Raw genomic sequence first — 13,991 nt, 5'->3', positions numbered from 1 at the left:
ATACTTTTCCTACACCATCAAATAAATAAAAACTTACCATTTTCCTTGAAAAGGATCTCCATGGAAAATCTGTTTTCTTTAGTGAAACTAACGCTCTCAAAATTTTGCGCAACCGCATTTTTGCCAAAACAAAATATAAAGACAAGAACGAATTGAAAGAATTCGATCAAGGGCTGAGGATCCCTTTATCGGGCTTTGGATTGGAGAATCAAACCTCGAGCGGGCTTTTGCCACAAGGTTTGCTTTGGGCCGTAGAAATTCGTGAGGGGCTCGATCAAGAGTCCAGTGGAGAGCCCGACCCTGATGTCACGAGAGTTTCAGTCGCTTCGTGAGGCTTCTAGACAGATAATCACGGCAGCCATATGAAAGAAGAGTCAAAGGTTTGATGATGCGTTCACGCCATCCAGATTTTGCCAGAGAAAAACGCATAGCAGGAGAAGGAAACCACGCGACATAATCACACTTCGACAAATCAAATCTCAGACCTTGCCCCCCATCGTTTTGACTCGGATATATGGCTGAGTTCTCACCGGACGATGACCCCAAATATGAACGTTTTTGGTGGGCGACATGGTCAATACGATGTTTTAAAAACGCGATTAATCGCATTCGATGATGACGCTCGTTCCCATGCCTAGCTGCACGGGCAATCACCAAAGGCGTAGGGCTATGTGTGATAGACTTGAGAAGTTTTGTCTTTTCATAAGACTCGAATCAATGACCGTGCTTCTTGAGATGCGATTCAATGTTGAGTTTTAACCAGTTCAATCGCAGTTGACATGGATTATCATTTTGTTCCATCTAGGAGTCACCATGGAACTGATGATAGTCCAGCATAATTCACTTTTCCCCGTGATACTAAAGAAGCTCTCTTCTTTCTTTCAAGCAAAATAAGTCTAGAAGAGAACGAAACAAAACAGAAGGTGACAAAAAAACAAGTGAATGGATGAGCGTGATCGCAAAGAAATTGCCAATGGATTATGCTGAGCCAAGTATGACGAACTTAAAAGATTGAGCCCCCGAAACTGCAGATAAGTCTCACCTCCTTTTGACGCCATCCACACAGCGACACGATCCCCCCCTCCAAGCACACAAAGCCACCCTTCCACAACCCAACAAAAAAGCCTAACAAGAATGACATCGGCAGCCTCTAATTGCCTCTCAGACATATCCAATTGGCAGCCTCTAATTGCCTTTCAGACATATCCAAACTTTGTTTTTTTGGTCCTGACTTCATATCTCCTCTGTTTCCTAAGAATCCTCACGTTTCTTGCTCTCCTTTCAGACATATCCAGACTTTGTTTTTTTGGTCCTGACTTCATACCTCCTCTGTTTCCTTAGAATCCTCACGTTTCTTGCTCTTATAACAAATACCAAGTCCTTCCTCGCACAATCGCAGTAAATTACATTCCAAGAAATTAAGGGGCAAGAGAAAGGGAATAGAAAAGACCGATGTGTCAACCTAGTTTTCCGGTGGTTGGAGTGTCCCGAAGGACCAGGAGTCGCCAAAGACAGGTTGCCCCGCCAGAGACGGTGGCACGCGAAGCCGATGGCAACGAGGCATCGAATGAGGAAGCAAGAGGGAATGGCGGAGGTGGCAGAGGCACAGCCAACTGGTGCCTGTGCTCTCCTACAGTTCATCCCAGATCCTTCAGGTGCAGATATCACCAGTCAAATTACACATGGGTCGGTCGGGTTGGATTCGACACTCGTAATCGAGTCCAGTCCGACAAGTAAGGTGCACAAAAATGAGCACCGTGATGTAAAGAAACACCTCTGCACACATCCTGTGTTAAATATGCATCAAGTACTATTTCTGTTGATCAAAAGTAGTCATCTTTGTTACTTTGTACATGGATATAAGCTCTTTTAACACAATTTCCACTCAATTAATATTTACATCCACACATCCTCTTTCAACTATTACTGGATCCTCACATATTGATCATCGTACCAGAACCCAAGTCAATACACTTTTGCCACCACTCTGATTTCTGTGCCTTAGGGGAAGTAGCTTTTACCCGGATTGACGATGTACCTTGTCCTCTTGATCCACTCGCCAGATCATTTCTTGCATGAGCATCGCAGATGAAAGCCACTGAATTAGCTTTGCAATGATGCCATTGAGCTTCCTAGTCGCTGTGGATACAAGAAGAATTGTTACCGTTCACATGTATGACTATTTTATCTATTAAGACCGCTAGAAACTGTCCCTGGTTCTGGTTGTTAGACATCTCAACTTGTACTAATTCCAGAGAATCTTATGACACTTTGTTGGCAACTTGAGAGGAAAAGAGATTCTTAACTTGGCAGTGAGTTTATGAATACAAGTTGAGAGCTTGAATTCTACTCACCTCAGGGTAACAGCTTTGACGAACAATTGTTTGGTTCTTTGTATTGACCAGTACCTCACATGATACTTTTGCCTGCAGAGAAATTACAATACTTATTTGTACATCAGGTCGCCAAGAAAAGAAGTCTGAATTAAGCAATTCGAAGTGGCAGATTGGATTGTTAAATATACGTCGTAAAGAAAGTTTCGATTTTCAAAGCATCAGTTTCACAGTATATGAAGAACAATCAATGTATCAAAAACTGTGATCTTTCCTTAGTTAGCTACTTAATATGTGTCACTTGTTAACATATTCCCGAAGCAAATACAACAAAGTACAAACTATTACTTTTTTTAGCTGAAGCTAGTGACTCTGCATCTGTCTCTGATGAGTGAAAAGCACACAAAGACAGTATCACACAAAGACAGTACAACACAGCAAATTTCAAGAGCAGAAATTCAAGGCTATGAACCTCTAACACGTAAGGCTTAGCAATATTTCATTTTTCCTGGTACGGTCTAAAACAAACCATTCATGATGCAATTGGAAATACGCCCATCACTACAAAACACAGTCCCTAAGTTAAAGATCTCGATGTAAGCAATCCCATCTCGGAGGTTGCAGGTCATGCTCGGAATCCAGAACTCATACAGAGAAACTAGATACAAACACCAATTCCAAAAACCGATTCCGACTTCATGATTCCACATTCGTGGAATGCTAAAAACTGCATGATTAGGCCAACCAGACCACCTATGACTGTGTTTAACTGTCGAACAAGAAGTCAACCATCCGGACAGCGAAAACAACACTCCAAGAAAACCCTTTTTTTCTTACCTTCAAAGGGAACCTGAAGAACCAGAGCCCGAGCTGTCCCTCCACCTCCGTCAGGGTATCGAACGGCACCGACCCCTTCGCCAGGTCCTCCAGCAAGAACGCCGCCTCCGCCAGGACCTCGACCCCGTTCAGCTCCAGCGCAGCGTCCACGTAGGACGACCCGAACGCCCGCACGCGGCCCCCGCCGGACGTCACGCGGCCCAGCATCTTCCCCCGGTACCCGACCGCCACGTCGAGCCTCCGGTAGTCCATCCAGTACGCGTCGGCGTTCCTGACCCGGATGGTGGCCAGCATGGATATGTCCACGGCCAGGACCGGCAAGGTCCGGATCCGGACCCGGGTCGGCCAGAGCCGGGCGATCTTGAGGCGCGGGTCCGACGGCCAGAGCACGTACGCGAGCGCGGCGAGCAGGAGGAGGGACGAGACGGACAGGAGCGCGCAGGCGAGGGTGCCGCAGCGCCGCCGCCGGCGGGGATAGTAAAGCGGCAGAACGACGTAGTGCTGGTCGGAGGGCTGGGGCGGCAGGGGAGTGTAGTAGAAGCCCGGCGCCGGCGGGGGCGGGGGCGGAGGAGGAGGAGTCGGGTCGGGTTTGGACTGATCCATTGGATCGCGTAGAGAGAGAGAGGGGGGAGGGAGTTTGGTTTTGTCGGGTTGCGATTGATTGCGTTTGTTTTGGTGCGAGGAATGATGGAGGATTGCTTTTGCTTGTCGTCCTTCGGGATGTTGACATAAAAATTTTGCTGGCGAAATCGAACTCGGGATTGCTCCTTAACAAGGACCCAAAAATACATTAGTGTTCATAAAAAGCGTTCGATATATAATTATTAAAATGGTCGAAACCACTGGAATAATCAGTCGTGTAACACACGTGATATCTCAGTACTTTTCCTTCTTCTTCTTCTTTTTTCAAGTTGAAGTAATTTCGCTCTTATTGGATATCTAAGAACTGAGGATAGAGGTGGAATCTGGAATAGATTGAGAAAGGCCTGACACCACAGAGCTTTCTTCCATAGAGCAGCCAATCACGGAGAGAAACAGAAATGTTAATGTTGGACTTTTGTTAAAAGCCGAGTCCGTATCATCATCGCTGGCCCAAAGACCGAGCAAACGCTGCCTTTCGATTTTGCCCTCGATGCGGACGACAATGACAAAATGGATCCCCTTCAGCTAGATGCCACAAACAAGGCCCCAATCATTTCGATCGACTTTTTGGCTTCACTAGCGATGATCGCCTCTAGACTTAAAAATTATATAACATACCACGTTAGGACCGGTTCTTAATTTTTGAAATCTACCCTATAAATTTTGGAACTGAAGACAAACACGAGTCCACCTAAGAACCGGTCAATGCCTTTCCTTTACTTTGATTTTGTTCAGTCTTCGAAAGGACAAAATTTTCCTATTAGTTTAGCAAACCGTGAGAAGTGAAACATTCCCATTATTTATTTACGACCAAAACAAAAAGTTGAGAATAATCGATTTCCAGACCAGACCTGAAACTTGAAATTAACATTGCTATGATAGTTTTCAATTTTTTGAACATGAAACTTTTTTTTTTGTAGACTTTGAAATAGACCCTAGAACCAACATGTTGGCCCAATCCAATTCTAGGGTCTACCTACAAATCAATCAATTCTCTTTTTTGTCTCATTTTTTTATTATTCTTTCAAAGAATAAACTTTTCATGTTAGTTTATCAAACAGAGAGAAATAAAACATCCCCCTTTTTACTTACAACCAAGATAAATTATTAGGGGTGATCGATTTTAAGGTAAATAGGTTTTGGACCTAAAATTTGGAACCTACCTTCTTAGGACTAGTTCCCAACTTTTGAAGTATGAAGCTTACCCGAGAAACCCTATGAATGGACAGAATATACAGGCAGCTTCATTTATCTCGATAAGCACAACAAACTTGCACGTTGTGATGAGCAAGACTCTATCAATGGGATGATAAACATGACACTCAAATTTGTTTTAGGTGGGAGATGCTTCCCACAATATACATCCATTTATATCCACTTATAAACTTGATTAGCCAAACACAAACGATCCCATGTCTTCAGAAAAAAAAAAAAAAAAAAAAAAAAAAAAAAAAAAAAAAAAAAAAAAAATCTAAGAAACTTACTTATTGGACTCCATAGTTCCACTTTGAATGTCAACGTTACAAGATGATTAGCATCGACACCAATCCAATCACTAGATCATTAACTAATAAAATAAGGAATGAGTATTGAAAAAAAGAATTTTCTTTTGTTTTGTGAGATAGCTTTTACCTTGACACCAAAGAAGAGTTCGACCCAATACTTTATTTCTATCCTAGTTATCTTGATTCGACATTAAAAGTATATTGATTTTTCCTCAATAATCGAATACTTTTGTCTGTAAATACTACATATTTGATTCCATCCATAAATCGATTTTCTTCCCTATGAGTTCGACCGGTATTTGTAGTTAGCCAAAACAATGAGAAAGCTAACGAAAGATTAGTGCAAATTCTAACTCGCGTTAAACGCCCGTGTATTGCTCCTGTGGAGGGGTCCATTCAGGTGCTAAATTCTTCCGGAGAATGAGCACTTCATCAATAATTGAAGGCCAAATGCCTGGATCAAGTCATAACCAATATTCCCACTAAAAAAATCATTTCCACCGCAAAAGGGGAAAATTTAAAAAATAAAAATAAAAAACAAGTTTCTGAATTTTTATTTTTATTTTAATTATTAGCGGGAGCGAGACGTTAGCAAAGTCAAACATCACCAGATGCAAAAGTCCATTTTTTCTGCTTAATTTTTCTTTTTTTTAAGATTACAGAGATGTCTTGAATAAATTTGATTTTTACACCATGTTTGATGATTATTAAGATATAGGAGTGAGAACAAAACCGGAATGAAAAAAAAAAAGAGGAGAAAACTACCAGTCACAGAGCAACTACCAGTCTCTGTTTCTTGCACGAGAAAGCTCTCGTCCTTACGCACAATTGACTATTGCAATCCAGCTCGTTCTTCGTTTCTTTAAGAAAAGAAGCAGGTTGTTCTTTCTTATCCCAATACAAACTAAGCAGGTTTCTTTGTCAGGCCATAAAGCTCTCTCCTTTTACTTTTTCTGGAGGTTCTTTCTTCCTTTCTTTCTTTCTTTCTTCTGTGTTTCTGTCGATCAAGATCGAATTTTTGAGTTCAATGGCGAGGCCTGGGAACAAGATTGTCCAAGCCAAGCTGGTGGGTATGTCTCTCCCTTCAGAAACAGAGAATTAGGATCGTTCTTTCGTGCCAATTTCATTTACTTCGTGTTGTAGTATGTTGTTGGCAACCATGCATGACAGGGTGTGTGAAGAATTGGTTCCACATTTTGTAGAACAGGATCGATACAATTCGTTTGGATGAAGTGGTATGATCAAGAATGCAAGATCAACTTTGTAAATGCAATTGAATTGATCGAAATGCTGAAGTATATTGTAGAATCGGTCCTGAGGGGCTGTGCTCATTCTGCATTAGAACCCACATTCTGTCGATAATAATTCATGAGGAACAATGCTTTGATCGGCATAGAATGATTATCAGACTAACAATTTTGACGAAGAAATGTATTCGAAAATTAATCCTGAATTTGCTCTCACAGGTGCTTCTGGGGGACATGGGAACCGGGAAATCAAGTTTGGTTCTCAGATTCGTAAAAGGCCAGTTCATCGATCACCAGGTCTCTCTTCATTATTATGCATAAATCGTCTCTGTTGTTGTGCTTTACTGTTTTTACTCATGATTTTTTTTTTTTCCTCGTATCGGTCCATCTGCAGGAACCCACTATAGGAGCTGCATTTTTCACCCAAATTTTGTCCTTGGATGAAGCAACTGTAAAGTTCGACATATGGGACACGGCGGGACAAGAACGATATCACAGCTTGGCTCCTATGTACTACCGTGGTGCGGCTGCAGCTATAGTCGTTTATGACATCTCAAGCATGGTAAGTGACTCTTGAATTATATCTTATCTCCTCGTGTTGACAAGTTTGTAATGCTAGCAAAAATCTCTAATGGCCAGAGTAATTTCTGAAGAACCATGTGGTTGCCTCGATATTGATCACTAGTGATCCTAGTATGCAAGCTTCAGAGGGCACGTAGCTGTCGGGGCATATCCCTTACTGTAGTCACATTGCTGCTCCTAGTAACCGAGCTAAATGTACATGATATTCTCCTGATTCTCCTGTGTTTGTTCACGGATGAGAGATTAGATACACTATCTCAAAGTTAAAAGGCTGTCTTACTGTTCCTACAACCGATATTAATCTAGTATATCTTACTGTATGTGTATCAGAATATCTCACTCTTGATGTAACTTATGTGATGGCGTGTATATGTCGTTTTGCTCCAGGATACATATAATCGAGCTAAAAAATGGGTTCAGGAGGTGCAGAGACAAGGTGAGATCTTCAGAATGCAATTTCAATGGCAACTTCTTCTCTTTATTATTTTTTTGGACATAACTCACCTCCCCTTCACTTCATAACTGGTCCTTATCTCTGTTTGGTCGCGGAATCAGTAGTTCCTTTCTGTACTTGCTATGAGGAAAGCGATTATTCCTGCCTTTTCTGTTAGAAACTATGCTCTGGTAGATGATTGGTTCGTCTCAGCAAGAACTGGGTTGTTCTCATCGTTAATGGAGTTCCTCAGTAAGTCGTGAAAAGGAACAGCGACTTCAGTTTGCAGTTGCACGTGCAGTCCTTGTCGTTTGCCGAAATTGTTAACCAGCCATAGATTACTTTGATGGGATCTAGTAAAGCACTTGTCATCTTCAGCAAAAATGCTCATCTAACTCCTGTTTTAGAGCGTAACATTTTGCTCGGAAGTATCTTTCCGACATGACATGAATTGAGCTCCAGGAGCTTCCATCCTTGAAGGGTGTAATGGTATTCCTCATCACACTGATTTGCTTTTCACTTTCCATTTGATTTTAGGAAATCCAAACGTCTTGATGGCATTGGTCGCGAACAAGTGTGACCTAGACCCAAAGAGAGAAGTACAGAATGAGGTATGAGCAGTTTTAAAATTTTTACTTGTGACCTTCAGAAACTGCGTACAAAATGCTTGATGCTTCTAGTCTACCCGTCTCTAGGCTCATCGTGCCTCTTCATGTTGTGTCGCTCACCCGAAGTTTTGCCTTCTATCTCACTCCTTTTTCTTATGTTAAGTCTGCCTATCTGGATTGCTTGCAGGATGGGGAGCGATATGCTCAGGAAAACAGGATGCTCTTCATGGAAACGTCCGCGAAAACTGCACATAACGTGAACAAGCTTTTCCACGAGATAGGTAAAACTTTTTGACTTAATTGGTAATTCAGTCACTCGGAGGGGGTGCTCGATATTTCTGCCGATTACACCACTGTCAAATCTGACATCTAGATGATCATAATAGCCAGCCATCATTTTTGCCAAGCAAGACTCCCGCCTTTCGTGCAGCTTCCTCTCATGCATCAAATGTTTAGAAAAACAAGCAGTAGAACCATCAGCTTATCAATTTGCAACATCAAGACACACTGTTTCGGTTTAAAACATTCACGCACATGATGTCCCGCTCCTTTTGAAGTCTTTTTCGCATTAAAGAAATAAAACTAAAGTTAGAAGAAGGGTCAATTCTCATAAGGTTTACCTTCTTGTTGACATTTTCGCAGCGAATAAACTGGCAAAAGCTTCCCCTTCAAGACCAAGAGGAATGACTCTGAACAGTGAACCGCAAGATGGGAGAAGAAAACTACTTTGCTGTTTAGGTTGACGTCCCAATTACTTCAGGGTCCCAAGGTGACCAAAAACGACTACCAATGTCGCCATGTCCATCGATCCTCCAACCTTAATTTGTATTCTGTCCCATTGTTAATCCCCAAAACATCCACTTCACATGGATTGTGCTGTGAACATATTCCAGCCGCAATCAAAATGTCCATGATAATCAGACTCTTTAGGCTCCGTTTGATTGCATATTACAGTAGGTTTTGCCGGAAGTCTCTTTTCATCGCCAGCTTTGAGCAGCATGAACTTAAAAGAGGGCCATTGAGCAGTGCATGTACAATAGGCACAGGCTAGATCACACGCGCAATTGTTACAGGGACCCAGAGCACATCAGCTCGATGGATGTGATCCGACGCGCAGACTCTCGGTCAAAACTGATTTTAGCTGTACTGGATGGAAGTACTCCATATGCACATTGATCAGATATAGTTCGATTACCATAACAACAGCACTGATATAATGAAACTTCCCCACGCGAAAGTTACAAGGGCGCTTCTTGCGCTAAAATTGACGAATCATCATAAGCAATAAATTTAGGTTACAAATGACAGAGATATTCCACTTAAAAATTATGCATAAGCAATTGATGCTCAAAATACCTAGCACAATGACTACTGCGCTACAGGACTGACAATGATCGACGTTCCTTGGATTAACACTTCCAGACCTTCATATGAAGTCATCAAGCAATTAGACTAGTAAGAGCCTAAAAGTGAATTAAATCTCATCAAATGCTGGGGAAAACATAAAAGGGCTTAACATAGAAATATCCAAAAGACCGGTTAAACAATGAAAACAGAAGCTACTGGACAAAAAAGACATTACTTTTGCTAATCGCACCTCTGATTTTCTTGTGGAGGGTAGACAACTCTTCCCATGTTTCAAATCTATTTCCAAAAGCCCCTCCTTTGCTATCGGAACAACCAAGACCATAGCATGGCAGAACAAATACTCAACATTGGCGTGCATGGCAATAATGGGCCAGGTTCAAACCAAATTTGTAACATTGATGCTCACAAATTATGACACGCATGTTATTGTATTTGTCCAGTGGTAAAAGGACAGAAATATTATGAACAAAGCTATCGTATTTGTATGTTGAACTATACATAACTTACTGCCAGACTCATGTGGAAAACTCTGGCTATTCACTGAGATTTCGCTTTTGTGGCTGCGATGATGACCTCAAGTTGCCATACATCTGTGAGGAAGCCCAGGCAAAAGTTGACAAGGCTTTAAAGACCTCCGGGAGACGATTCTTGAAACTTACCAACGTCTTTTCCCTCACCTGAAGGCACATCCTCTGATGAGCATCCTCTTCCTCTGCCAACATCTTTTTTAGCATCTCCACTGCCACTTCTTTCTCGGTAATGACATTAATGTACCGATCATCATGTGCTGGATCCATCCCATCTGGTGGGGTCCTGCGCGCAACATATTCTTTCAGTGAGCGCTCTTTGCGATTAAGTTCCCCCCTGGTTTCTTCACATCTCTGTTTAACTCCCATCTCTTCTCCTTGAATACCCAAGATAGTTGCTAAGACCTCATGGAAACTATGCATCTCTGTTCTTGCAAGCTCATCAGGAAGTTTCTGCAGAGTTTCATCCCAAGCATGAACAAGTTTCTGGATGAGAGGATTCTCATCCCGAGGAGGGGAAGAAACTTTCTCCCTTAAGCTGCTTTCTATCGGAATTACATTCACCTTTAACCAGTTCTTGAGAGCCTTTATGTACTTTTTCTGATTGTCCATAACATTCCTGAACTGCTCATTCCAGTCACCCACAACTTTCAACAGCTGGAGGGTACGATCATGATGATGTTCACTCGTCTCTTTGGCGGCTCGGTCAATTTCAAGATATGCCAAATTCCTCACAGTCTTGTACTGATTCTCGTGGCAGACTTTCATGGCATCCCACATTTTTGCCATCCTGCATTATTACAACAGTCAGTTATGATCCTACAACATAACCGGGGCAGTTGCGAGGCGATAAAAATTATGAGGAAAGATATGACAAATAAGAAAGATGAGACTCTACAAGAGGACCAAGCAATGATTCAAATAAACTCAAACAACTCGAGTAAGTTTATTGAATCAAACCCAATATTCAAGCGCCACACCAAATCTCAAAGGATCTTGTTAACAAGTGCCCCCAAGACAGTGGTTAAGTCAACTAAAGGTAGAGATTTTTCTAGAGATCTTGGAAATTTGGAAGGTACACATTTTAAGGAAGTTATTTAGTTCAAATAGAAAAATTTCACATTTCTTAAACTTATTAACAAGGCTTAACAAGTGTCCTAAGGGCACTCAATAATATTTCCTGATTTTAGATGATCTATTAACTTCAAATGGAAAATTTTACATTTCTAAAGCAAACGTTGGTAAGGCTTAACAAGTGCCACGAAAGGCATTTTGACATTTTCCGGTTTTGACTGATCATATTGATGGTCAGGGAATAGAAATGCTTGAGGTATGGTCCTTTGATTTCCACCATGACCAAATTATACAGATGGATAGGTGAAATTTCTAAATTATTCACAGCCTTGACTTGACTTACCCATCAACAAGTTCGACTAGTTTTGGGTACAACTGTTCGTCTCGTAGACGCTTTATCTCCAAAACAGTTGAATCCATGGATTGCATATCAACAATATATCTTGTGTGAAGATGACTCACGGCTGCTTTTGATTTTTCTAGAGACTCAGAATGGTTCCCTCGATTCTTTTGCTTGTTGAGCGCAGCAACCTTCTTTTGATACTCATACTTCAAAAGCTCACCCGCCTGTAAAGCCAAGAGACACCTCAGATCTGTTAAACTCTATGATAGAAAGAAACGAGATAGGCTTCAGAACTTAGTGAAATACAGCTCAGAAACTGATACTGCATGCTCATTAGATAAAAACTGCCTAAAAGATGCATGGATGAGAATTAAAAACTAAGACAAACAATTTAGATCGGCAATGACGGAGTTGACAAGTTGATGCACCATGAACAGATCCGAATATCTCTGGAACGTAATGCGTGGTTATAGCTCACCTTCACTTCATCATATAGCTTCTTCTCCCATGCTAGCAATTTGTCCAACACCGTGGCATGAGTTTCATTTTCCACCGAGTCAAATTCATCCTTCACATCATCAGCATTTGGTAATCCTCGGAAAGAGCGATTCCACGTGATAACACGCATTACCCTTTCGGAATGATTAATTTGACCTGCAAAGAGAAAAGACCAGATTAACATAACAACGATCCAAATTCGACTAACAGATACTAATAATTCCTTACAATCCATAGTCTGCCATTCAGTATGCTCCAAGTTTCCAAAATTATGCTTTAACAAATAAAACAGAACGCCTATCACTTAATGCAACCGCTTCATGTTGAACTGATACATTATCTTAAGAAGAATAACAACTAGACATCCAAAAAGAAGTTCTGATCTTGACAGTTAACATTAGCGACAAAGACTTCTCACCGCGATTATCTGCAAAGTTCGAGTGATAATGCAACCTAGTCGCCTCCAACATCTTCGAAACCTCATGGGCACTCTCGCAAGCCTTCAGAAAATGATCATCCAGTTCCATAAATATCTGTGCCAAGGTCATATTCCCCTTCCCCGCCCGCTTCCCATCCGACGTCATCCCCGCCTTCCCTTTCTTCACACTCTTCGCTGCCAGTGCCACCTCCACCGCAGCCGGGACTGGCGGTTCCAGCGCCTTCTCCGATACCACCGGAGCAGCAACTTCACCATCATCTTCCACTCTCTTAGGCCTTTCGCTAAACGCCTTACTCTCAACCTGCCTTTTGTCAATTCTCACCTCCTCTGTGGCCTCCTCGCCCAACGTCGTCCCCGGAACGTTCTCCATCGGAGAGAATATGTAGTCGTAAAACTCCGGCTGAGGCAACGCGGTTCTCTGCGGCGGAGCCTCGCTCTCCGCCGCCGCCACCTCCTTGCGACTTCCACTTCTACTACTACCGCCGCCACCGCCGCCACTTCTCCTATCTCTACCTCCCCTGCTGCTCCTCTGCCTCAAGTTACTGCTCTCGTCGTTCTCCAACTCATCCTCTTCCTCCCCCTCCTCGATCGTCGGCCCCACCGACCTCCCCACCTCCGCCTTGGAGACCTTGATCATCTCCGGCATGCTCGTGGCGCGCTGGAGCGGCGCCTGGGGCGGGCCCCCGGAGGAAAAGTCCGGCGGGGGCGGCGGGGCGAGGTTCTCGATCGGGTCCTGCACCGCCGCTGCCGCCGCCGCCGCCGCCGCCGCCCCGCTACCGGGGTGGTACTGGGGTGGTGGGACTCGCCGGCGGCGTAGTCGCTGAGGGCGGCGCCGGTGTTCTTGAGGGCGACGGCGTAGGCGGCGTGGGCGGCGGCGAAGGCGTTGCGGGTGGCGACGGCCTCCTTCATGTGCTGCCTCCGCTCCTTGCACCGGTTGACGGCCTCCTCGTTCTCGATCTTCGATTGCGTGCACCCCATCGCCGGCGCTCCAGCACGAGCCTCCGATCGATCCTCGAAGCAGCTCCGACCGTTTTAGAGAGAGAAAACAGGAAGGGAGAGAGAGGGAGGGAGTTCGTTGTGGAAACTAGAACGACGATGTGGGGTCGGCGTTTTTAGGGGGAGCTCGCGATTGGAAACGACGCGCCGTTATAGGGAGGTGCGTGCCGGCGCTGCTTTTCGAGGTGGGGGAGCCCGGAAACGGAAAGCGAGCAGCTGGGCAGGAGAAATTTATATTTTTAAAAATATGGGGTTTTTTTTTTAATTTTAATTTGATTAAAGAGAGAATAAGAAAATTCTGGAGTCAGGAGTTGGAGATTGATCCGACAATTTTTAATTACGATAATATTAGTCAGATTAGCTTTTTAAAAAGGATTAGCTTTATTGAACAAGTTGGTCTTTGCTTACGCAGCTGGCACTAAGGAAGGCCACGCTGGCGGTGCCTCAGGCGAAATTCCCGATTCGCCCTTCTCTTCCTCTCCTTTTACTTTCGAAGTTCCTTGTTTTTACTTTTTTTAATTTTCTTTTGGAGACCAGATGCTCGAAATCTTATCTACTT

At 43.2% G+C, this 13,991-nt stretch overlaps 3 protein-coding genes across 4 annotated transcripts; 1 reads left to right on the top strand and 2 right to left on the bottom strand.

Annotated features, from left to right (window-relative positions):
* Nucleotides 1-1,763: 1,763 nt before the first annotated feature.
* On the bottom strand, nt 1,764-3,923 carry LOC104423118. The gene is made up of 3 exons (XM_010035581.3): nt 3,171-3,923; nt 2,355-2,426; nt 1,764-2,139 (listed from the first exon to the last, which is right to left on the bottom strand). The coding sequence occupies exons 1-3, from the start codon at nt 3,771-3,773 to the stop codon at nt 2,104-2,106; spliced, it is 711 nt and encodes a 236-aa protein (XP_010033883.2). The 5' UTR covers nt 3,774-3,923; the 3' UTR covers nt 1,764-2,103.
* A 2,185-nt stretch (nt 3,924-6,108) lies between these two features.
* LOC104423117 (ras-related protein RHN1) lies at nt 6,109-9,159 on the top strand. Of its 2 annotated transcripts, none has more exons than XM_010035579.3 (7): nt 6,109-6,383; nt 6,784-6,861; nt 6,959-7,126; nt 7,534-7,582; nt 8,117-8,190; nt 8,375-8,468; nt 8,830-9,159. In XM_010035579.3, exons 1-7 carry the CDS (start codon nt 6,345-6,347, stop codon nt 8,928-8,930), a joined length of 603 nt encoding a protein of 200 aa, XP_010033881.2. In that variant the 5' UTR covers nt 6,109-6,344; the 3' UTR covers nt 8,931-9,159. The 2 variants fall into 2 exon arrangements, with proteins under 2 accessions (XP_010033881.2, XP_010033882.2); XM_010035580.3 differs by having other exon boundaries at nt 6,109-6,387.
* Nucleotides 9,160-9,908: 749 nt separating this feature from the next.
* LOC104423116 (protein ROLLING AND ERECT LEAF 2) lies at nt 9,909-13,617 on the bottom strand. Its single transcript, XM_010035578.3, is given in 5 exon segments — nt 9,909-10,872; nt 11,500-11,723; nt 11,978-12,153; nt 12,416-13,202; nt 13,205-13,617. Coding segments are annotated over 5 exon segments (2,181 nt in total). The 5' UTR covers nt 13,415-13,617; the 3' UTR covers nt 9,909-10,088.
* Between the last annotated feature and the right edge of the window lie 374 nt (nt 13,618-13,991).

Source organism: Eucalyptus grandis, chromosome 10 (assembly GCF_016545825.1).
Source record: "Eucalyptus grandis isolate ANBG69807.140 chromosome 10, ASM1654582v1, whole genome shotgun sequence".
In the NCBI taxonomy this organism is placed as follows: Eukaryota; Viridiplantae; Streptophyta; class Magnoliopsida; order Myrtales; family Myrtaceae; genus Eucalyptus; species Eucalyptus grandis.
This window is presented reverse-complemented; position numbering and strand designations above follow the sequence as displayed.

Excerpts from the sequence above, each read along its gene's own strand:
- LOC104423118 (XM_010035581.3), bottom strand. The coding sequence starts at position 3,773 with ATGGATCAGTCCAAACCCGACCCGACTCCTCCTCCTCCGCCCCCGCCC. Across the intron at positions 2,427-3,170 it reads TCTTCAGGTTCCCTTTGAAG|GCAAAAGTATCATGTGAGGT; the intron begins GTAAGAAAAAAA and ends ATTTCTCTGCAG. Across the intron at positions 2,140-2,354 it reads GTCAAAGCTGTTACCCTGAG|CGACTAGGAAGCTCAATGGC; the intron begins GTGAGTAGAATT and ends TTGTATCCACAG.
- LOC104423117 (XM_010035579.3), top strand. The coding sequence starts at position 6,345 with ATGGCGAGGCCTGGGAACAAGATTGTCCAAGCCAAGCTG. Across the intron at positions 7,127-7,533 it reads TTTATGACATCTCAAGCATG|GATACATATAATCGAGCTAA; the intron begins GTAAGTGACTCT and ends GTTTTGCTCCAG. Across the intron at positions 8,191-8,374 it reads AGAGAGAAGTACAGAATGAG|GATGGGGAGCGATATGCTCA; the intron begins GTATGAGCAGTT and ends GATTGCTTGCAG.